Raw genomic sequence first — 24,606 nt, forward strand, 5'->3', positions numbered from 1 at the left:
TATGACTCGTGACTTAACTTGGACTTGAGCTGTGTGACTCGAGAGACTCAATTTGTCATCTCGCGCACTATGTTATCCTATCTGTCCTTTATATCGGAGTGCTGCAGGTTCTGTGCTTTTTGTTCTGTGTCTTGAACAATCGGATTCACAGAGATCACTGGTTGCGCAGGACGGGCACAAAGCATGTCATCTAGAAAAGCATAAAGCGCGCGCCGCCCAACTGTCCTCCGGTATTTATTTAGAAAAAGTGATAACACATCACTCCCGACATACACAAGCAAGAACTCATCACAGAAATGTTGCAGCACTCTACACCTAAACTGTATGGGAAGAAAACGAGACGATTTCTCAGTCTGATCAACTAAGCTACTGATAACAACCGCAGCTTCATGGACTACAGGCTACAGCCAATACGCCCTGTCCCCTCTTGCCCTCTGGCCAGGGTAAACAAAGTGGTAATGTTATGTAGCCTATTTATAGCCCATTTATATGTGTTAGGAGAAAATGTGAATGTGATAAAAGAAATGTGGTTTAGGCTATATTGAAACTTGGGCTGGCTGGCTAGGCTACCTTGACCTTTTCAGTCCAAAATGATGAACTGAAATTAATCAAACAACACAATACTGATTATGTAAATAGACTGTGAGAGTAACTTTTTAATTGCAGTTGCATAGGCCTACACAAGGAAAGTTTTACAATTGTATATACTGTAAGTACAACGTTGCTGCAGTTTGACAGGGTTTTCATCCTCCCTAGTGCCAGGAGTTTTTCCAGATTTTCTTTAAAACCATGTGACTTGTTTAGAAAATAATGTTTCTGTATACCTAGGTGAGTAGGCGGTAGGTAGCCTAGTGTTTAAGAGCGTTGGGTCATTGGTTCAAATCCCTGAGCCAACTAGGGGGAAAATCTGCTGGTGTGCCCTTGAGCAAGGCACTTAACCCTAATTGCTCCTGTAAGTCGCTCTGGATAAGAGCATCTGCTAAAATGTAAATCTGGTCCCACTCCCATCATTGCCCATATAAATACCTTTTTACAACTACTAATTAATCACTGTCAGACCCGGGTATCCTGGATGGATATTGACCTCATTCCGTCAGTAGAGGATGCCTGGTTGTTCTTTAAAAGTGCTTTCCTCTCAATCTTAAATAAGCATGCCCCATTCAAAAAATTCAGAACTAAGAACAGATATAGCCCCTGGTTCTCCTCAGACTTGACTGCCCTTGACCAGCACAAAAACATCCTGGGGCGTACTGCATTAGCATCGAACAGTCCCCGCGATATGCAACTTTTCAGGGAAGTCAGGAGCCAATATACACAATCAGTTAGGAAAGCAAAGGTTAGCTTTTTCAAACAGAAATTTGCATCCTGTAGCACTAACTCCAAAACGTTTTGGGACACTGTAAAGTCCATGGAGAATAAGAGCACCTCCTCCCAACTGCCCACTGCACTGAGGCTAGGAAACACTGTCACCACCGATAAATCTACAATAATCGAGAATTTCAACAAGCATTTTGCCATGGCTGGCCATGCTTTCGACCTGGCTACCACTACCCCGGCCACCAGCTCTGCACCCTCCGCTGCAACTTGCCCATGCCCCCCCCGCTTCTCCTTCACACAAATTCAGACAGCTGATGTTCTGAAAGAGCTGAAAAATCTGGATCCCTACAAATCAGCTGGGCTAGACAATCTGGACCCTCTCTTTCTAAAATTAGCCGCCGAAATTGTCGCAACCCCTATTTGTCACACCCTGGCTCTGGGGACTCTATATGTTGAGCCAGGGTGTGTAGATTCTATGTGTTTTTGTTCTATGTTCACAATCTAGTATTGTATTTCTATGTTGGCCAGAGTGGTTCCCAATCAGAGGCAACGAGTGTCAGCTGTTGCTGGTTGTCTCTGATTGGGAGCCATATTTAGACAGGCTGTGTTCCCACAGGTGTTGTGGGATCTTGTTCCTTTTGGTTTGTTTCCGTGTTGGTTGTTTAACCTAGGACGTCACGTTATTCGTTTATTGTTTTGTTCGTGTTATCACTTTGGATAATAAAGTATGTTTGCCTTCAACGCTGCGCCTTGGTCTACTCCGTCTAACGATCGTGACAGAAGATCCCACCATACCAGGACCAAGCAGCATGTCCAGGAGCAGGCGGCCTGGACGTGGGAGGAAGCGCCGGGAAAGGAGCTGGAGAGGTTGGCGATGGCCCAGGTGGGCCAATTGTGGTCCTGGGAGGACATGCTCGGGGGCAAAGGGCCATGGGCTAAGGTTAAGGCCCTGGCGAGAGAGGAGCAATGGCGTCAACAGTGTCGTCGTCGGACGGACGAGAGGCAACCCCAGAACATTTTTAGGGGGAGGCACACGGCATGGGTGACTGGGCAGCAGGAGGCTGCCACAGGGCGAAATGGGAGATTAGGAGAGGAGGCCACCGGGTTTGGGGGGCCAGAAGGCAGGTTGGCGGAGCCTGGATGGAGAGCAGAGCCAACTCCCCGTACTCAGGCATGGCAGCATGAGACTGGGCAGGTTCCGGGGTATGCGGAGCTGCGTACTGTGCCACGAGTGGTCCGGCATAGTCCGGTACGTCCTGTGCGAGCACCCCGCACGTGTCGTGCGAAGGTGGGCATGCAGCCAGGACGGAGTGTGCTGGCTCAGCGCTCGTGGCCTCCAGTGCCTCTCCTCGGTCCCGGATATCCTGCGCCAGTGTCACGTGCTGTTATGCCAGTACGGGTACACAGCCCTGTACGTCCTGTGCTGATGCCTCACACACAGTGTGTGAAGGTAGGCATTCAGCCAGGACGGGTTGTGGCAGCTCTTCACTCCAGGTCTCCTATCCGTCTCCACAGCCCGGCCCGGCCTGTTCCTGCCCCTCGCACCAAGCCTACGGTGCATGTCGCCAGCCCGGCCCGGCCTGTTCCTGCCCCTCGCACCAAGCCTACGGTGCGCGTCGCCAGCCCGGCCCGGCCTGTTCCTGCCCCTCGCACCAAGCCTACGGTGCGCGTCGCCAGCCCGGCCCGGCCTGTTCCTGCCCCTCGCACCAAGCCTACGGGGCGCGTCACCAGCCCGGCCCGGCCTGTTCCTGCCACTCGCACCAAGCCTACGGTGCGCGTCGCCAGCCCGGCCCGGCCTGTTCCTGCCCTTCGCACCAAGCCTACGGTGCGCATCGCCAGCCCGGCCCGGTCTGTTCCTGCCACTCGCACCAAGCCTACGGTGCGCGTCGCCAGCCCGGCCCGGCCTGTTCCTGCCACTCGCACCAAGCCAGGGGTGCGAGTCGTCAGCCCGGTAAGGCCCGTTCCTGCCACTCGCACCAAGACTACGGTGCGCGTCGCCAGCCCGGCTCGGTCTGTTCCTGCCACTCGCACCAAGCCTACGGTGCGCGTCGCCAGCCCGGCCCGGCCTGTTCCTGCCACTCGCACCAAGCCTACGGTGTGCGTCGCCAGCCCGGCCCGGCCTGTTCCTGCCCTTCGCACCAAGCCTACGGTGCGCATCGCCAGCCCGGCCCGGTCTGTTCCTGCCACTCGCACCAAGCCTACGGTGCGCGTCGCCAGCCCGGCCCGGCCTGTTCCTGCCACTCGCACCAAGCCAGGGGTGCGAGTCGTCAGCCCGGTAAGGCCCGTTCCTGCCACTCGCACCAAGCCTACGGTGCGCGTCGCCAGCCCGGCTCGGTCTGTTCCTGCCACTCGCACCAAGCCTACGGTGCGCGTCGCCAGCCCGGCCCGGCCTGTTCCTGCCACTCGCACCAAGCCTATGGTGTGCGTCGCCAGCCCGGCCCGGCCTGTTCCTGCCACTCGCACCAAGCCTACGGTGTGCGTCGCCAGCCCGGCCCGGCCTGTTCCTGCCACTCGCACCAAGCCAGGGGTGCGAGTCGTCAGCCCGGTAAGGCCCGTTCCTGCTCCACGCACCAAGCCAGGGAGTGCGAGTCGTCAGCCCGGTAAGGCCCGTTCCTGCCACTCGCACCAAGCCTACGGTGCGCGTCGCCAGCCCGGCCCGGCCTGTTCCTGCCACTCGCACCAAGCCTACGGTGTGCGTCGCCAGCCCGGCCCGGCCTGTTCCTGCCACTCGCATCAAGCCTACGGTGCGCGTCGCCAGGCCGGCCCGGCCTGTTCCTGCCACTCGCACCAAGCCTACGGTGCGCGTCGCCAGCCCGGCCCGGCCTGTTCCTGCCACTCGCACCAAGCCTACGGTGCGCGTCGCCAGCCCGGCCCGGCCTGTTCCTGCCACTCGCACCAAGCCAGGGGTGCGAGTCGTCAGCCCGGTTAGGCCCGTTCCTGCCACTCGCACCAAGCCTACGGTGCGCGTCGCCAGCCCGGCTCGGTCTGTTCCTGCCACTCGCACCAAGCCTACGGTGCGCGTCGCCAGCCCGGCCCGGCCTGTTCCTGCCACTCGCACCAAGCCTACGGTGTGCGTCGCCAGCCCGGCCCGGCCTGTTCCTGCCACTCGCACCAGCCAGGGGGTGCGAGTCGCCAGCCCGGTAAGGCCCGTTCCTGCCACTCGCACCAAGCCTACGGTGCGCGTCGCCAGCCCGGCTCGGCCTGTTCCTGCCACTCGCACCAAGCCTACGGTGCGCGTCGCCAGCCCGGCCCGGCCTGTTCCTGCCACTCGCACCCAGCCTACGGTGTGCGTCGCCAGCCCGGCCCGGCCTGTTCCTGCCACTCGCACCAAGCCAGGGGTTCGAGTCGTCAGCCCGGTAAGGCCCGTTCCTGCTCCACGCACCAAGCCAGGGGTGCGAGTCGTCAGCCCGGTAAGGCCCGTTCCTGCTCCACGCACCAAGCCAGGGGTGCGCGTCGTCAGCCCGGTCCGCCCGTTGCTGCTCCACGCACCAAGCCAGGGAGTGCGCATCGTCAGCCCGGTCCGGCCGTTCCTGCTCCACGCACCAAGCCAGGGGTGCGCATCGTCAGCCCGGTCCGGCCGTTGCTGCTCCACGCACCAAGCCAGGGGTGCGCATCGTCAGCCCGGTCTGGCCCGTTCCTGCTCCACGCACTGAGCCAGGGGTGCGCATCGTCAGCCCGGTACGGCCCGTTGCTGCTCCACGCACCAAGCCAGGGGTGCGCATCGTCAGCCGGTCCGGCCCGTTGCTGCTCCACGCACGCAAGCCAGGGGTGCGCATCGTCAGCCCGGTCCGGCCCATTCCTGCTCCACGCACCAAGCCAGGGTGCGCATCGTCACCCGGTCCGGCCCGTTGCTGCTCCACGCACCAAGCCAGGGTGCGCATCGTCAGCCCGGTCCGGCCCGTTCCTGCTCCACGCACCAAGCCAGGGGTGCGCGTCGTCAGTCCGGCACAACCCGTGCTTGGGTCACCGGTGCCTGGTCAGGTACCGGTCAGCTGCTCCACACCGGAGCTTAAGCAATCCGCTCCTACGATGTCCAGTCCAGCTCCAGCCAGCCGGGCCAGACCGGACCAGGGGCGCTACGGGGGGATTATTGGAGGGTGGTGGGCAAGCCCGGAGCCGGAACCGCCTCCGAGGAGGAATGCCCACCCAGCCCTCCCCTGTTTGGTTTATGTTGAGGCGCGGTCGCAGTCCGCGCCTTTAGGGGGGGGTACTGTCACACCCTGGCTCTGGGGACTCTATATGTTGAGCCAGGGTGTGTAGATTCTATGTGTTTTTGTTCTATGTTCACAATCTAGTGTTGTATTTCTATGTTGGCCAGAGTGGTTCCCAATCAGAGGCAACGAGTGTCAGCTGTTGCTGGTTGTCTCTGATTGGGAGCCATATTTAGACAGGCTGTGTTCCCACAGGTGTTGTGGGATCTTGTTCCTTTTGGTTTGTTTCCGTGTTGGTTGTTTAACCTAGGACGTCACGTTATTCGTTTATTGTTTTGTTCGTGTTATCACTTTGGATAATAAAGTATGTTTGCCTTCAACGCTGCGCCTTGGTCTACTCCGTCTAACGATCGTGACACTATTACTAGCCTGTTCAACCTCTCTTTCGTAACGTCTGAGATCCCCAGAGATTGGATAGCTGCCGCGGTCATCCCCCTCTTCAAAGGGGGTGACACTCTAGATCCAAACTGTTACAGACCTATATCCATCCTGCCCTACCTTTCGAAAGTATTTGAAAGCCAAGTTAACAAACAGATCACCGACCATTTCGAATCCCACCATACCTTCTCCACTATGCAATCCGGTTTCCGAGCTGGTCATGGGTGCACCTCAGCCACACTCAAGGTCCTTAACGATATTATAACCGCGATCGATAAAAGACAGTACTGCGCAGCCGTCTTCATCGACCTGGCCAAGGCTTTCGACTCTGTCAACCACCGCATTCTTCTTGGCAGACTAAATAGCCTTGGTTTCTCAAATGACTGCCTCGCCTTGTTCACCAACTACTTCTCAGATAGAGTTTAATGTGTCAAATCGGAGGGCCTGTTGTCTGGACCTCTGGCAGTCTCTATGGGGGTGCCACAGGGTTCAATTCTCTGGCCGACTCTTTTCTCTGTGTATATCAATGATGTCGCTCTTGCTGCTGGTGACGCTCGGATCCACCTCTATGCGGACGACACCATTTTGTATACATCTGGCCCTTCATTGGACACTGTGTTAACAAACCTCCAAACGAGCTTCAACGCCATACAACACTCCTTCCATAGCCTCCAACTGCTCTTAAACACTAGTAAAACTAAATGCATGCTCTTCAACCGAACGCTGCTTGCACCCGCCCACCCGACTAGAATCACTACTCTCGGCAGGTCTGACCTAGAGTATGTGGACAACTACAAATATCTAGGTGTCTGGTTAGACTGTAAACTCTCCTTCCAGACTCACATTAAGCATCTCCAATCAAAAGTTAGATCTAGAATCGGCTTCCTATTTCGCAACAAAGCCTCCTTCATTCATGCTGCCAAACATGCCCTCGTAAAACGGACTATCCTACCGATCCTTGAATTCGGCGATAAATAGCCTCCAACACTCTACTCAGCAAATTGGATGTAGTCTATCACAGTGCCATCTGTTTTGTCACCAAAGCCCCTTATACTACCCACCATTGTGACCTGTACGCTCTCGTTGGCTGGCCCTCACTACATATTCGTCGCCAAACCCACTGGCTCCAGGTCATCTATAAATCACTGCTAGGCAAATCCCCGTCTTATCTTAGCTCACTGGTCACCATAGCAACACCCACCCTTAGTCTGCGCTCCAGCAGGTATATCTCACTGGTCATCCCCAAAACCAACACCTCCTTTGGCCACCATTCCTTCCAGTTCTCTGCTGCCAATGACTGGAACAAACTGCAAAAATCTCTGAAGCTGGAGACTCTTATCTCCCTCACTAACTTTAAGCGTCAGTTGTCAGAGCAGCTTACCGATCACTGCACCTGTACACAGCCATTCTGAAATTAGCCCACCCAACTACCTCATCCCCATATTGTTATTTATTTTGCAAATTTGTACCCCAGTATCTCTATTTGCACATCATCTTTTGCACATCTATCATTCCAGTGTTAATACGAAATTGTAACTATTTTGCACTATGGCCTATTTATTGCCTTACCTCCATAACTTACTACATTCGCACACACTGTATATATATTTTCTGTTGTATTTTAGACTTTATGTTTTGTTTACCCCATATGTAACTCTGTGTTGTTGTTTTTATCGCACTGTTTTGCTTTATCTTGGCCAGGTCGCAGTTGTAAATGAGAACTTGTTCTCAACTGGCTTACCTGGTTAAATAAAGGTTAAATAAAATAAAAATAAAATAAAATAAAAATAGTGTCCTGATTTATACCTGGTTAGGTTACCAGATTAGGAAAAGCTCCGGGCCCCAGGGAAAACAATTTGCCCTACCATTCTGGGACCTGTGGGGCCACCTCTGCATCAGGGCATCATCAGTCCAAAAAATTGTTGCATTCAGTTTCAAAGACTATGTGGTAGTGGGGGAAAAAGGGATGCAGTTTGTAAAACACGTGGGTCCAAAATCACTGATGCATTGCAATTGCACTGAAATTGGCATAAAACACAGTGACTTGAGGACTCTAAACCCCAAATTAGGGACTTTTGACTCGACCTGAGCTGTGGAATTTAGGAATTTACTTGAGACTTGCCCATTATTACTTGGGAATTAGTCCTGTGCAGTAGCAATGACTGTCTCACAATCCAGTTAAATCACGGGGGTGATTAGGGTATTTTTAGTAATCCATAAAGGATGATTTACAGATTAACTCAGTGATGAACGGTGGGGATACAATGATCTCGGTGCAGGATTGTTTCGCCGGCACACGTCAGGAGGGCATCTGGCTCGTGTCTGTCTGAACGTACCTCCCTCTTTTAAGGGCCCTCATGGGAGTGGTCTGCCCTCCTTATCCAATTATTAAGTTAAGGAAAGAGAGGGAGAGAGTAAGAGAAGAAGAGAGGAGAGCCCGAGTTAAACAGAAAACATAGGGGGCAAATTGCCTCTACTGTGTTCACAACTGAGACACTTCACAAGTTCTTACTTTCTTTGCAAATACATCAAATTACTTGTTTGGCCCATGCAAATACTTTAAACACATAAAATATTTTTGTATTGTCAAACAGCTGTACTTTATGCAGACACACAGTACCAGTCAAAAGTTTGGACACACCTACTCATACAAGGGTTTTTCTTTATTTTTACACATTGTAGAATAACAGTGAAGACATCAAAACTGAAATAACACATGGATTCATGTAGTAACCAAAAAAGTGTAGCCACCCTTTGCCTTGACGACAGCTTTTCCAACAGTCTTGAAGGAGTTCCCACATATGCTGAGCACTTGTTGGCTGCTATTCCTTTCATTCTGTGGTCCAACTCATCCCAAACCATCTCAATTCCGTTGAGGTCGGGTGATTGTAGATGCAGCACTCCATCACTCTCCTTCTTGGTCAAATAGCCTTTACACAGCCTGGAGGTGTGTTGGGTCATTGTCCCACTAAACGCAAACCAGATGGGATGGCATATCGCTGCAGAATGCTGTGGTAGCCATGCTGGTTAAGTGTGCCTTGAATTCACCAGCAAAGCACCCCCACACCATCACACCTCCTCCTCCATGCTTCATGGTGGGAACCACACATGCAGAGATCATCCGTTCACCTACTCTGCGTCTCACAAAGACACGGTGGTTGGAACCAAAAATCTCAAATTTGGACTCATCAGACCAAAGGATAGATTTCCACCGGTCTAATGTCCATTACTCTTGTTTCTTGGCCCAAGCAAGTCTCTTCTTATTCTTGGTGTCCTTTAGTAGTGGTTTCTTTGCAGCAATTCGACCATGAAGCCCTGATTCACGCATTCTCCTCTGAACAGTTGATGTTAAAATGTGTCTGTGACTTGTGGTCCTCTGTAGCTCAGCTGGTAGAGCACGGCGCTTGTAACGCCAGGGTAGTGGGTTCGATCCCCGCGACCACCCATACACAAAAATGTATGCACACATGACTGTAAGTCGCTTTGGATAAAAGTGTCTGCTAAATGGCATATTATTATTATTATTACTTGAACTCTGTGAAGCATTTATTTGGGCTGCAATTTCTGAGGCTGGTAACTCTAATTAACTTATCCTCTGCAGCAGAGGTAACTCTGGGTCTTCCTTCCCTGTGGTGGTCCTCATGAAAGCTAGTTTAATCATAGCGCTTGATGGTTTTTGCGAATGCACTTGAAGAAACGTTCGAAGTTTTTGACATTTTCCGGGTTGACTGACCTTCATGTCTTAAAGTAATGATGGACTGTCGTTTCTCTTTGCTTATTTGAGCTGTTCTTGCCATAATATGGACTTGGTCTTTTACCAAATAGGGCTATCTTCTGTATACCACCCCTACCTTGTCACAGCACAACTGATTGGCTCAAACGAATTAAGAAGGAAAGAAATTCCACAAATGAACTTTTAAGAAGGCACACCTGTTAATTGAAATGTGCAATGCTGTCATCAGGGCAAAGGGTGGCTACTTTGAAGAATCTCAAATATAAAATATATTTTGATTTGTTTAACACTTTGTTGGTTACTACATGATTCCATATGTGCTATTTCATAGTTTTGATGTCTTCACTATTATTCTACAATGTAGAAAATAGTAAAAAATAAAGAAAAACCCTTGAATGAGTAGGTGTGTCCAAACTTTTGACTGTTACTGTATCTCAAAATGTGTATTCATCACTGAATATATACATTCTGTAGAATACACCATAAAAATTCTCAGAGTGCAGGGGACCACGGTCCTTTGTACGGCTCACAACTTCCTGTAACAATTCAAAAGGATGCAAAATGATTTTATTCATGACAATCATACTCATCAAATTGGAATAATTATAATCTGTTATGAGTCTCTCTTGTGCTGTAATCATTATACCTTACTGACGCTGATCATTAATGATTGACCATGTGTTTCACCCTTACTGCATTCACCAACATATTAACATGCTAAATTATAACATATTATCTTTTTACAGGAATATGGTTCCTTCCAATCTTATTGAGGCGACATTTCAGCAGGTGAGTAACACCAGACCAATGCGAATGTACAGGTATGACACATTTACCATTGTTCCTAATAAGTCAGACATTCCATTGGTTGTGATTAACAAATCTCTACAGCTCATGGATATTGTAGTTTATATTGCCTTACTCATCCGCAATGTTCTCATTGATTCCAGTACAAAACAGATCTGATTCCTATCCTGAAAGTCTCCAGGGTCACAGTGCAGCCCAACTTTGTGTACGTCATGCCTGACGAAAGTGACCCCAGTGGTCGGACGGTGTTCCTGGAGCTCACTCCACCCCCTGAGATCCACTACAAGACCAGCCCTGGCAACAGCCAACAGATGAATGTGCTGGGGATCGTCATCTTCTCTGCCACCATGGGTAAAGCCAACAGTGGTGTAAAGTACTTAAGTAAACATACTTTAAAGTACTGCTTACAGTTGAAGTCGGACGTTTACATACACCTTAGCAAAATACATTTAAACTCAGTTTTCACAATTCCTGACATTTAATCCTAGTACAAATTCCCTGTCTTAGTTCAGTTAGGATCACCACTTTATTTTAAGAATGTGAAATGTCAGAATAATAGTAGAGAGAATGATTTATTTCAGCTTTTATTTCTTTCATCACATTCCCAGTGGGTCAGACGTTTACATACACTCAATTAGTATTTGGTAGCATTGCCTTTAAATTGTTTAACTTGGGTCAAATGTTTCGGGTAGCCTTCCACAAGCTTCCCACAATAAGTTAGGTGAATTTTGGCCCATTCCTCCTGACAGAGCTGGTGTAACTGAGTCAGGTTTGTAGGCCTCCTTGCTCGCACATGCTTTTTCAGTTCTGCCCACAAATTTTCTATAGGATTGAGGTCAGGGCTTTGTGATGGCCACTCCAATACCTTGACTTTGTTGTCCTTAAGCCATTTTGCCACAACTTTGAAAGTATGCTTGGGGTCATTATCCATTTGGAAGACCCATTTGCGACCAAGCTTTAACTTCCTGACTGATGTCTTGAGATGTTGCTTCAATATATCCACATAATTTTCCTTCCTCATGATGCCATCTATTTTGTGAAGCGCACCAGTCCCTCCTGCAGCAAAGCACCCCCACAGCATGATGCTGCCACCCCTGTGCTTCACGGTTGGGATGGTGTTCTTCGGCTTGCAAGGTACTCCCTTTTTCCTCCAAACATAACGATGTTCATTATGGCCAAACAGTTCTATTTTTGTTTCATCAGACCAGAGGACATTTCTCCAAAAAGTATGATCTTTGTCCCCATGTGCAGTTGCAAACCGTAGTCTGTCTTTTTTATGGCGGTTTTGGAGCATTGGCTTCTTCATTGCTGAGTGGCCTTTCAGGTTATGTCAATATAGGACTCGTTTTACTGTGGATATAGATACTTTTGTACCGGTTTCCTGCAGCATCTTCACAAGGTCCTTCGCTGTTGTTCTGGGATTGATTTGCACTTTTCACACCAAGGTACGTTCATCTCCAGGAGACAGAACGTGTCTCCTTCCTGAGCGGTATGACGGCTGCGTGGTCCCATGGTGTTTATACTTCCGTACTATTGTTTGTATAGATGAATGTTGTACCTTCAGGCGTTTGGAAATTGCTCTCAAGGATGAACCTGGCTTGTGGAGGTCTACAATTTTTTTTTGCTGATTTATTTTGATTTTCACATGATGTCAAGCAAAGAGGCACTGAGTTTGAAGGTAGGCCTTGAAATACATCCACAGGTACACCTCCAATTGACTCAAATGATGTCAATTAGCCTATCAGAAGCTTCTAAAGCCATGACATCATTTTCTGGAATTTCCCAAGCTGTTTAACGGCACAGTCAACTTAGTGTATGTATACTTCTGACCCACTGGAATTGTGATACAGTGAATTATAAGTGAAATAATCTGTCTGTAAACAATTGTTGGAAAAATTACTTGTGTCATGCACAAAGTAGTTGTCCTAACCGACTTGCCAAAACTATAGTTTGTTAACAAGAAATGTGTGGAGTAGTTGAAAAACTAGTTTTAATGACTCCAACCTAAGTGTATGTAAACTTCCAACTTAAATTGTAAGTCGTTTTTGGGGTATCTGTACTTTACTATACTATTTATATTTTTGAGGACTTTTACTTTTACTTCACTACATCCTAAAGAAAATGATGTACTTTTTACTCCATACATTTCCACTGACACTCAAAAGTACTTTTTACAGGAGAGGAAAATGGTCCAATGCACGCACTTATCAAGAGAACATCCCTGGTCATCCATACTGCCTCTGATCTGGCGTACTCACTAAACACAAATGCTTTGTTTGTAAATTATGTCTGAGTGTTGGAGTGTGCCCCTGGCTATCCATAAATGAAAACAAAACTAGAGAAATCGTGCTGTCAGGTTTGCTTAATATAAGGAATTTGAAACGATTTACAGTGCCTTCAGAAAGTATTAATTCCCCTTGATTTATTCCACATTCTGTTGTGTTACAGTTCAAAATTGATTAAATAGCTTTTTTTCTCTCACCCATCTACACACAATACTCCATAATGACAAAGTGAAAACATGTTTTTAGAAATATTTGCTAATTTATTGAAAATTAAATACTGATATATCTCATTTACATCAGTCTTCACACCACTGCATCAATACATGTTAGAATCACCTTTGGCAGCGATTACAGCTGTGAGTCTTTCTGGGTAGGTCTCTAAGAGCTTTGCACACCTGGATTGTATAATATTTGCCCATTATTCTTTTTTAAAGATTCTTCAAGCTCTGTCAAGTTGGTTGTTGATCATTACTAGACAGCCATTTTCATGTCTTGCCATAGATTTTCAAGCCGATTTAAGTCAAAACTGTAACTAGGCCACTCAGGAACATTCAATGTCATCTTGGTAAGCGACTCCAGTGTATATTTGGCCTTGTGTTTTAGGTTATTGTCCTGCTGAAAGTTGAATTTGTCTCCCAGTGTCTGTTGGAATGCAGACTGAACCAGGTTTCCCTCTAGAATTTTGCCTTAACTCTATTTCGTTTATTTTTATCCTAAAAAACTCCCTAGTCCTTGCTGATGACAAGAATACCCATAACATTATGCAGCCACCACAATGCTTGAAAATATGAAGAGTGGTACTCAGTGATGTGTTGTGTTGGATTTGCCCCAAACATAACGCTTAGTATTCTAGACATAAAGTTAATTTCTTTGCACATTTTTTGCAGTTAAGTATATTACATTTACTTTTGATACTTAAGTATATTTAAAACCAAATACTTTTAGACTTTTACTCAAGTAGTATTTTACTGGGTGACTTTCACTTTTACTTTAGTCATTTTCTATTAAGGTATCTTTACTTTTACTCAAGTATGACAATTGGGTACTTTTACTCAAGTATGATATTTGGGGACTTCTACTCAAGTATGATCATTGGTAGAAAAGACTGAAGGCCAGTCTTTTCTGTTTCTTTCTACAGCTGTCCGACTGTCTGTTTACATCTACAGCTGTCCGTCTGTCTGTTTACATCTACAGCTGTCTGTCTGTCTAGTATCAATATTAAATGTATCCATCTCTCTAGACTGAGTAGATAGAGCGAGATATAATTTTTTTTTCATTTTGCTCTTTCAGGGCTGTTGCTGGGGAAAATGGGCGAGAGAGGAGCACCACTAGTCAACGTGTGTCAGTGCGTCAACGAATGTGTCATGAAAATCATCACGACTGCTGTTTGGTAAGCGGGGGACCAGCTTTGTAAATACCAGCATCTGTGTCCATGACCATATTTATCATTAGTTTATCATGTTAAATGTTCTAATTTACTGGCTCAGTGGGTTAGAGGATGGTACCGGCAACACCAGGTTTGTGGGTGTGATTCCCACATGGGCCACATTCTGTGTACTGAATATGTGTCACTATAAACTGTCACTTTGGATACAAGCATCTGCTAAATTACCCAAGAAATATAATCAGTCTGTTGCATTTGATGGCAACCTAGCCTTTTGGCTTTCTGCTATGAGCAGCATAAACCTTGGCCATTCAAACTAGTGGGATCCAAAGAAACAGTCTGCTACCCAGATGTGTGTTCACTGTGACTTTCTGAGGCTATGACCTGTACACGGGCATGTGGTGAGAACGTGGTCATCGCCTTGTGGCAAGCTGTGGTGGAGACGTTAAGCAACCATCTTTCCTCGCTCCACCCAGCAGCGAACTGCACATGCCGAGGATTAGTCAAGCAGGAGGAGCTCACCCTGTGCTCAGGGTCAACAGTGACTTATCCCAGGGACTTTGGCACCACCCATGCAGTTCAGGTTTACCTCAAACGGCCGGGCCATATTGTATGATGTCCCTTACCACAGAGGTTCTGCTGCTAATAGGATTGACCTCAAAGCCTTGAATGACTTTTGGCTCTGACATGGTTTTAGAGGCAGGGAGCAACTCAGGTGACACAACAGGGCCATTTTTTTCTTAGTATTTTTTATGAATAAAGTACTTGACTAGTTTTCACAATACATAACATAATAGAAAATTACCATTTATTTACTTTTATTCTGTTCGACTGGGTGGAAACTGATCATTAGGAAAAACACATTGACATTTTACCAAGTATAGACAGTCTTTGGAGGTGTGTATTTAACAAAAGTGAAACACAGTTTTATATATACAGTAGGTCATTCATTCTTTTTTCATTTCCGGACAGGTATTTTCCATTTGGGATCATATTCCTCGTAGCTGGAAAAATCCTGGACATGCAGGACCCATCTAATCTTGGGAAGAAGCTGGGCTGGTACACCATCACTGTTCTGGCCGGGCTGTTTGTCCACGGCCTCATCCTCCTCCCCTTCTTCTACCTTGTCCTGACTCGGAAAAACCCCTTCACTTACATCAGAGGCCTGCTACAAGCCTTGGTCATAGCACTGGCCACCTCCTCAAGGTAAGGCAGTTGTCTCTCAGTGCCTATGTTTCTCATCGAACAATGTCTTCTTCTTCATTGTCCTGAAGGTCAGCAGTATGCAACCAGGGTTGGGGTCAATTCCTTTCTTAATTCAGTCAGTTCAGCAAGAAATGAATTGACATTCAACTCATGTTGAATTGGAAATGTACCTTTGCTTTTTATGAGGAATTGAATTTCAGCTCACCCTCTGAATAGAAATGGAATTCACCCCCACTCAGCAAAGTTCCATAACACCTGATTCATTAGGTGTGGTAAGGTGTCAGCATGCTTCAGTTCGGCTGGCACCTAGCCGAACTCTGCTAGCCGAACCGAACGTGTGTGCTCGCATACTCCCTTAAAAGACCTTCGCTTGAAAAACAAGAAAAATGCGGCAATAGTACTGTTTGTCCATTTTTGAGACGCCGTAGCCAGTATATACTTCCTCAAAATAGTCAGAATGAATCTAAGATAACTCAAGAAATCTGTCATTTGATGTTTTTGTCGAGGAGATCTTAGTCGCGCCATTTTACATCTAACTAAGATGTTTGGTGCAGTATTTTTCTTTGAAAAAATGTGCAGGAAAACGAGTCGTCTCTGGTTGAATGACAACAAAGACTTTATTGAAGAATCCCTACTGTTGACCAATCACCAACGAATTGGCGTAGACTTTGACTCCAAACTTGTTATGTGCCCAAACAGCCCCAAAAAAACGAACCGAAGTCCAAAACGAACAAACACACAAAACTGTTTTGGCTGGGAAACAAAAGCTTGTAAACACTGTGGCCTTCCAGGACCAGATGTTAAAAAGACTGTCAAAGAGGATTGAGCTGAATGCATGAAAAAGGTTCCTTATAAACATTGTAATGGCGAGTTTGATTGATCATCTCCAGCTTCAAACACTCTCTACAAACCCTTACCTTAGTCAAATTAATCTGCATCATGTTGCAATTGATCCCCAGTATGGTGAGATTAGAGGCAAACAGTCAAGTACAGAAATGTATTAAGAGAATAATAACTTAAATGTCCAAAATTATATTTAAAATTGTAGTTTAAAAAGCATGAAAGCTCAGTGTTGCAATTGTTGTAAGTAAGGAGTGTAAGCAGAAGGAAGCCAGAAGGAGTAAAACTGACAATAATCTATCCAGAGGATATCAGTTCATAATAGTAGAAGCCCCTTCCTTACTCAACTATCTCTCTTTCTCTCTCAAGTTCTGCCACTCTGCCCATCACTATGAAGTGCTTGCTGGAGAACTGCAATGTGGATCGGCAGATAGCACGCTTCGTGCTGCCTGTGGGGGCCACCATCAACATGGATGGAACAGCTCTTTATGAGGCCGTGGCGACCATCTTTATCGCCCAGGTCAACGATTATGAGCTGGACTTTGGCCAGCTGGTCACCATTAGGTATGTATTGGGTTTCAAATCATAAAGCTACCATTGCATCTGCAGGGTGAAACTTTGAGTCCTAACTCAAAAGCAGTAACCACCCGGTGTAGTCTGCCATGACAGCCTGGGTGTTGAGATTATAACCGCTGGGACAAAAAGTAACATTCTTCCTGATATTACTTTTGTTTCACACAACTTTAGTACATGTGAATGTGCATTATTGGTGTACTGAATAAATATAATTTTTTCCACAAGGACATTCAATCACTGTGTTTGATTTAATAAAGAAATCACTACAAGCAATAAGGCTGTCAAGATGTAGGTCATGCAACTTTTTTAAAGGTATTGCTCATATCAGTGTTACCATGGCAGGACAATATTCTAATGCACCTTCTTAGCTTTGTAATTGATTGTTTTGGTCTCTGTTTAACAGTATAACAGCTACAGCTGCCAGCATAGGTGCTGCTGGGATTCCCCAGGCCGGCCTCGTTACCATGGTGATTGTCCTGACATCAGTGGGTCTGCCGCCTGATGACATCACTCTCATTGTGGCCATCGACTGGGTGCTGTAAGTTCACTATGACAACAATTAGTCATATTCAATATCTACAGTAGGCCTAAAACATATTAGAACATATGCTACACATGTTGATAATAGTGACTGAAACTGCTGACTATGGTTTAGAATGGTTGTCAAGGGAAACCTTAAATTGTTTACTAACTTCATGGCATAGAACAGACTGGTTGTAATGGGGCCAGTATTTTGGTGCTTTCAGAGACAATGTTTGTGGTTGGAGTGGGAGGCTGATCTCTGAAGCTTTTGTATTCTCTGTGCTTTCAGGGACCGATTCCGAACCATGATCAACGTGCTTGGAGATGCCCTGGCAGCAGGAATCATTGGCCACTTATGTCAGAAAGACTTTCCTCTCGGTGGTAGTGGCAAGGTAGGCAGCTGTCACAGTCTAGCTGCAACAATTTCATTTAACATCATCCACCTGTAGTCCTGAGCTTCTGTTAAACTGTTTTCATGTGAGGTATAAGAGACCCTGCACATTTCTGAGGCCCTGCACAAAATAATTACTGAGGTCTTAGATTGATTTAATTTGTGCCAGCCAGGGTTACAAATTCAACAATCTGAAATCAATATGTTATTTGAATATAGACCTCTGAACGTCTGCTCAGTTTCTGTCACTTATCACAGAGATACTGATCACTGTGTGTGTGTGTTCCTTCCCAGTCACAGCCTTCATATGGCACACAGAACAAACACAACTTGCACGACATGCAGAATGGCATGCCTCTGACCGAGCTGCCTCTGTACAAGCAAGACTGCTGTTATGAGGTGATGGAGGACACAGTCAACGAGAGCCCCACTATATACTACAATATCTGTCAAGTTTAACTCCTGCGAACACGCAAACCTCAAATGCTGGACGTTTTTGGAGTACTTTTCCCCCAACTGTGCCATGAAACAGTACTGAACTGCTGTCACCTACCCAATGTTTTGTGACTGAACATTTAGTTCCGCTTTGATGGTGACACGCTGTAAAGGACAAATCTGTGTTTTCCACAAATCTGTTATTAAAAAAAAAAAACATTGAGTTAAGAATTGCCCCATTGTACCACTACCATCTTGTCTATGTGGTATTGACTATGGCTTTTAACTCAGCTCGTCCAACATCAAGTGGATTCCCTGGATGTTTTATTTAATTTATTATGGTTCTCTACTGAACTGTTCCTTATCATGATCCATGTATTAATAACTGCATGCATTTTGAACAACTTCATTGGATGTTATGTGCGTTATTGATCTGTTTGACAAGCATAGGAAGTACTGTCGGGTCATATTGTACATTCTGGGTCAATTGCAATGAACTCATATTAAACTCAACTTCATCTTCCGTTTAATGTACCTAACATTTAGTGGCAGTTTCAACCATCTCTAAAGGGAATAAATGCTGTGTAATTCAAAACACCTCCTCTGATTATCTTTGTATGTGAGGCCACTTTATTAATATTCAAAGACTTTCAAAAAACTAAATGTAGGGTTGCCTTAAATCAAATATTAAATGTATCATCTACACAGACACCAACCATTTTGTCTGCCAACACAAAAGCAAACTAACATACCATTCCTCCCTTTATCCTAGCAACATATTACTTTAGAAATAACATTGTTTCTTCAGATTCATTTATTGTACATATTTTGATTTCTGGTCTATTTATATTTTGCTATAAAATGCAACATCAACATGGACGAGAGTTCCTTCCCACTGGGCACAAACTGGATAAATCAACATTGTTTCAACATCATTTGTCAACATATTTTGATGTGGAATCTACATAGAAAATACATTTGATTTGAAAACGTCATCAACGTAAACTGTTGTTTGAGGGTGAAATTTCAACTAAAGGATTATGCCATATGGTAACCAATTTTCAACATAGACAAACCTTGCATAGCATATGTTGAATTTGTACCTTTGAAACAATATCAGATCGTCGACATTATATCCACTATCAGGAAAAAAAACAATAGGCTGGGCAGCACCTCCTGCAGGAGAGTTGATCTATCTACAGCTATCCATTTGGTCTCCCATCCAGGGTTTTAACTAAGACATTTTAGTCATTTAGCAGACACTCTTATCCAGAGCGACTTACAGTTAGTGCATACATTTCTTTTTTTTTTCATACTGGTCCCCCGTGGGAAACAAACCCACAACCCTGGCGTTGGAAACGCCATGCTCTACCAACTGAGCTACACAGGACTAGCTACATAAGACCAGCCCTGGTTAGTGCTGGTCACTGAGAATGATTTCTGAAAGATCTCTTAACAACTGAATAGATTCACTGTTTCTATCAAGGTCATTCCAAAGGATAGATTTAGCAGAGCAAATTAAATGTAACCATACTTTATAAGTCATATATCATCAATGATACTATACTGAAAAGAAATATGAATGCAACATGTAAAGTGTTGGTCCCAGGTTTCATGAGCTGAAATAAAAGATCCCAGAAATGTCTCATACGCACAACAAGCATATTTCTCTCAAATGTTGGGCTCAAATTGGTTTACATCCCTGTTAGTGAGCATTTCTCCGTTGTCAAGATAATCCATCCACCTGACAGGTGTGGCATGTCAAGAAGCTGATTAAACAGCATGATCATTACACAGGTGCACCTTGTGCTGGGGACAATAAAAGGCCACTCTAAAATGTGCGGTTTTGTCACACAACACAATGCCACAGATGTCTCAAGGGAGCGTGCAATTGGCATGCTGATCTCAGGAATGTCCACCAGAGCTGTTGCCAGATAATTTAATATTCATGTCTCTACCATAAGCCGCCTCCAACGTCATTTTAGAGAATATGGCAGTATGTCCAATCGGCCTCACAACAGCAGACCACGTGTAACCACACCAGCCCAGGACCTCCACATCCGTCTTCTTCACCTGCGGGATCATCTGAGACCAGCCACCCGGACAGCTGATTAAACTGTGGGTTTGCACAACCGAAGAATTTCTGCACAAACTGTCACAAACATTCTCAGAGAAGCTCATCTGTGTGCTCGTCGTCCTCACCAGGGTCTTGACCTAACTGCAGTTCGGCGTCGTAACCGACTTCAGTGGACAAATGTTCACCTTCGATGGACACTGGCTTGCTGGAGAAGTGTGCTCTTTACAGATGAATACCGGTTTCAACTGTACCGGGCAGATGGCAGACAGCATGTATGGTATCATGTGGGAGAGTGGTTTGCTGATGTCAACGTTGTGAACAGAGTGCCCCATGGTGGTGGTGGGGTTATGGTATGGGAAGGCATAAGCCACGGACAACGAACACAACTACAGCCTCATACTACAGCCTTAAAAGAGTCGCTTGGATTTCTCAAAATCAGATCCTTTCATTTCTGAATGTGTATTAAAACGACATTATATTTGTGTGTTTAGCCCCTCTGAAATGTTTTGCCTTTCCTCCCCATTTCACTGCTGGTACTACATTGCTCCTGCCATGGATTCGTGTATCCAGGTCTTAAGTGTGAAATGTACAATCATACGCAATATTCATAAACTCAGTTATGTATTTTTCAATACAAATATTGTACAGTTTTATCGATGGCAATTTGAATGCACAGAGATACCGTGACGAGATCCTGAGGCCCATTGTCGTGCCATTCATCTACTGCCATCATGTCATGTTTCAGCATGATAATGCATGGCCCCATGTTGCAAGGATCTGTACACAATTCCTGGAAGCTGAATATGTCCCAGTTCTTCCATGGCCTGCATACTCACCAGACATGTCACCCATTAAGCATGTTTGGGATGCTTTGGATCGACGTGTACGACAGCGTATTCCAGTTCCTGCCAATATCCAGCAACTTTGCACATCCATTGAAGAGGAGTGGGACAAATTCCACAGGCCACAATTAAAAGCCTAATCAACTCTATGCGAAGGAGATGTGTCGCACTGGATGAGGCAAATGGTGATCACACCAGACTGGTTTTCTGATCCATGCCCCTACCTTTAAAAAATATATATATCTGTGACCAACACATGCATATCTGTATTCCCAGTCATGTGAAATCCATAGATTAGGGCCTAATGAATTTATTTCAATTGACTGATTTCCTTATATGAACTGTAACTGAAATCTTTGAAATTGTTTATATTTTTGTCAGGCCTATATAGCTTTTGCGAAGTCATCAACAGCTATTGTTTCAATTCAAACCAGGGTTAAATACATACAGTATAGGCCTAGGGTTTAAAGATTTGGTTGACATCAAATGTAATCTTCAAGTTAATAATGAATAAGTTGGATTCACGTCTCCATCTCAACCAAAAATCTAAGTTAAAGAATAAGACTAAATCAAATCAAACTTTTTTTAAAGTGCATAAAACAAATCTGTATTTGATTTAGTCCTATTCTTTAACATAGAGTTTTGGTTAAGATGGAGACGTGAATCTAACATATCAGTTATTCATTTGTTGAAAACTGGATATTGAATTGTGTTTTGGTTGTCAACGCAACTAAATATCAACGTTTTAAGGAGATGTATCTTCTGCTTGGATAGTTCCATCTGTGCCACAAACTTAGTCTGTCTTTAATTCCAGTTTTTCATTTGATTTAGTCAAATTCTTTAACTTTTATTTTAGGTTGAGATGGAGACCTGAATCCAATATATTAGTTTTTATGACAAACTGGAATTACTGCCAGACTAAGTCAGTGGCACAAAATATACATCTCCTTCGATTGTTGCCATTTGGTTGCGTTGACAACAAAACCCAATTCAATATCACTTTTGCAATACAGTAAATAGCCTATTTAATTGTCAACAAGTTAATAAATGATATGTTGGATTCACGTCTCCAACTAAACCAGGAATAAAAGTTAAAGAATAGGATTAAGCCAGTGTCTCAGATGAAACTATCGAAGCATTAGATACATCTCTTTTAAATGTTGATATTTGGTTGCTTTGTCAACCAAACACAATTCAATATTACTTTTGTAATACAGTAAATAGTCTAAAGTTAAGGCTATCTTACAAACTAATGTAACAGTATTTATTATTAAAATGAGTAACACATCCATGACCACATTTTGAGGTTACTACTATAAATGTCTTATGTAATCATTATAAGTGTGCATGTTCAAGATAGCATGGAAGGTCGCAGGTCTGTGGAGGTCTTCACAATTACTATAATAATCTGTGCAGAATCTTGAACTGCATTGATCACTTGCACCATGTACTTTTAATGTAATCTCAACTGCAATCTAGATAATTTGGTTGTGCTTTGTTGTGCTTTTAAATGGTTGAAAACCCAACAAAGATGACAATCAAACCAAAAATGAGACGTTCTTCCACTGGAATTTGGTTGTGCTTTTCAGATGGTTGAACACATAGTGATAACACATTGGGAATTTAACAAACTTCTGTCTTATTTTTTGGAGTGGGTGAATAAAGGTTGAAATCTCATTGAGCAACGTCTCAACCAAAAATTAGCAAAATGTCCATGTTGAAATGACGTGGTGTGCCCAGTGGGTTTCAGTGATTAATCCAGTTAGTTAGTTAGGACATGAGGAAGACACGAGACTGAAGCCCTCGGGCGGCATGCAGGTGCAGGTGCCGCCGGTGTTAGCCAGAGATTAAGTCACGGTGAAGACTTGGACAAACAACAAGGATTACGGAGGAGGGTCTTTTGAGTTTATAGTGCATTGATCATCCTCAAGGACATTAACTAACTAGCCATTTGGGTAAATGTGGGTATGGAAGATACACTTCTTGTTAATGGCATGCTTTTGGCTGGTTTGCAAATCTTGTTTAGTTGTCTAATAAGGCTGAGGGTTGCCTAACGCTGCCTGTGAGATTTACCTATCATGTAGGCATAGAACCTTTTCTGTTACCTAACTTCAGCTGATCATGGCCTGGTGGCTGTTTAGTTCAGTGGATTGGACTGTCTGGAGTTTTTCCCTCAAGATAAGGATTGGAACAAAGAAAGAGGTGTCTGTCATTCTGCATCAGGGGTGGCTATAACTTCCTGAACTCAAACACCTGAGAGAGGAAATTAAAATGAAAGAAAGATGTTACACCAACAATACAGTGGAAGCTTTTCTCAGAGACTGTTTCCACTTCCTGATAAATACTGACCCCAATACCTCAAATGCAGATCATTACACTGGTCTGCATCCCTTGAGGGCAGGATAGGTTAAAACTACAGTAAACTACAGTATGTAATGGATCAAAGAAAGTTGTTTTATGGCTGCTGAGGGGAGGACGGCTCATAATAATGGCTGGAACGGCGCGAATGGAACGGCATAAAACACATGGAAACCATGTGTTTGATGTATTTGATACCATTTCATTCATTCCGCTCCAGCCATTTCCAAGAGCCCGTCCTCCCCAATTAAGATGCCACCAACCTCCTGTGGTTTTATGTTAAAAGTTTTCCATTGTTGACAAAAGAACACATCTACCCTAATATTGTTCACCAGCTGTCTGTCTGGCAGAGGTGAGGCTAGTGCATACATGTGTTTCCCACTGGAGTACAGGAGCTGTGTGTCCAGCAGACGTCACTGTGGTGCAGCGGCTGAGGCATAGCTGTCTTTCACCAGCCATGTATGCTGCGTGGCCAATGGTACTTGGACACCTGCTCGTCGAACATCTCATTCAAAAATCATGGGAATTAATATGGAGTCGGTCCCCCCTTTGCTGCTATAACAGCCTCCACTCTTCTGGGAAGGCTTTCCACTAGATGTTGGAACATTGCTGCGGGGACTTGCTTCCATTCAGCCACAAGAGCATTAGTAAAGTCGGGCACTGATGTTGGGCGATTAGGCCTGGCTCGCAGTCGGCGTTCCAATTCATCCCAAAGGTGTTCGATGGGGTTGAGATCAGGGCTCTATGCAGGCCAGTCAAGTTCTTCCACACCGATCTCGACAAACCATTTCTGTATGGACCTCACTTTGTGCACGGGGGCATTGTCATGCTGAAACAGGAAAGGGTCTTCCCCAAACTGTTGCCACAAAGTTGGAAGCACGTCAAGAATGTTACTGAATGCTGTAGCGTTAAGATTTCCCTTCACTGGAACTAAGGGGCCTAGCCCGAACCATGAAAAACAGCCCCAGAACATTATTCCTCCTCCACCACACTTTACAGTTGTCACTATGCATTCAGGCAGGTAGCGTTCTCCTGGCATCCACCAAACCCAGATTGTTGCTCCTAGACGTTTCCACTTCACAATAACAGCACTGTTCTAGCAGAGTGAAATTTGACAAACTGGCTTGTTGGAAAGGTGGCATCCTATGACGATGCCACTTTTAAAGTCACTGAGCTCTTCTGTAATGCCATTCTACTGCCATGGTTTGTCTACGGAGATTGCATGGCTGTGTGCTCGATTTTAT

At 45.4% G+C, this 24,606-nt stretch overlaps 1 protein-coding gene across 1 annotated transcript in view; it reads left to right on the forward strand.

Moving 5' to 3' along the window:
- The window catches only part of LOC121577236 (excitatory amino acid transporter 5-like), a 27,021-nt gene extending 8,412 nt beyond the window's left edge, over positions 1-18,609 (forward strand). Inside the window, exons 4-11 of the mRNA XM_041890997.2 lie at positions 10,386-10,428; positions 10,590-10,797; positions 14,022-14,121; positions 15,088-15,321; positions 16,531-16,725; positions 17,141-17,275; positions 17,549-17,651; positions 17,945-18,609. Of these exons, the coding sequence (XP_041746931.1) occupies positions 10,386-10,428; positions 10,590-10,797; positions 14,022-14,121; positions 15,088-15,321; positions 16,531-16,725; positions 17,141-17,275; positions 17,549-17,651; positions 17,945-18,109 (1,183 nt within the window). The 3' untranslated portion in view covers positions 18,110-18,609. The remainder of the gene's footprint in view (positions 1-10,385; positions 10,429-10,589; positions 10,798-14,021; positions 14,122-15,087; positions 15,322-16,530; positions 16,726-17,140; positions 17,276-17,548; positions 17,652-17,944) is intronic.
- The last annotated feature ends 5,997 nt before the right edge of the window (positions 18,610-24,606 follow it).

The sequence above is a fragment of the Coregonus clupeaformis genome, chromosome 11 (genome assembly GCF_020615455.1).
Source record: "Coregonus clupeaformis isolate EN_2021a chromosome 11, ASM2061545v1, whole genome shotgun sequence".
Classification (NCBI taxonomy): domain Eukaryota; kingdom Metazoa; phylum Chordata; class Actinopteri; order Salmoniformes; family Salmonidae; genus Coregonus; species Coregonus clupeaformis.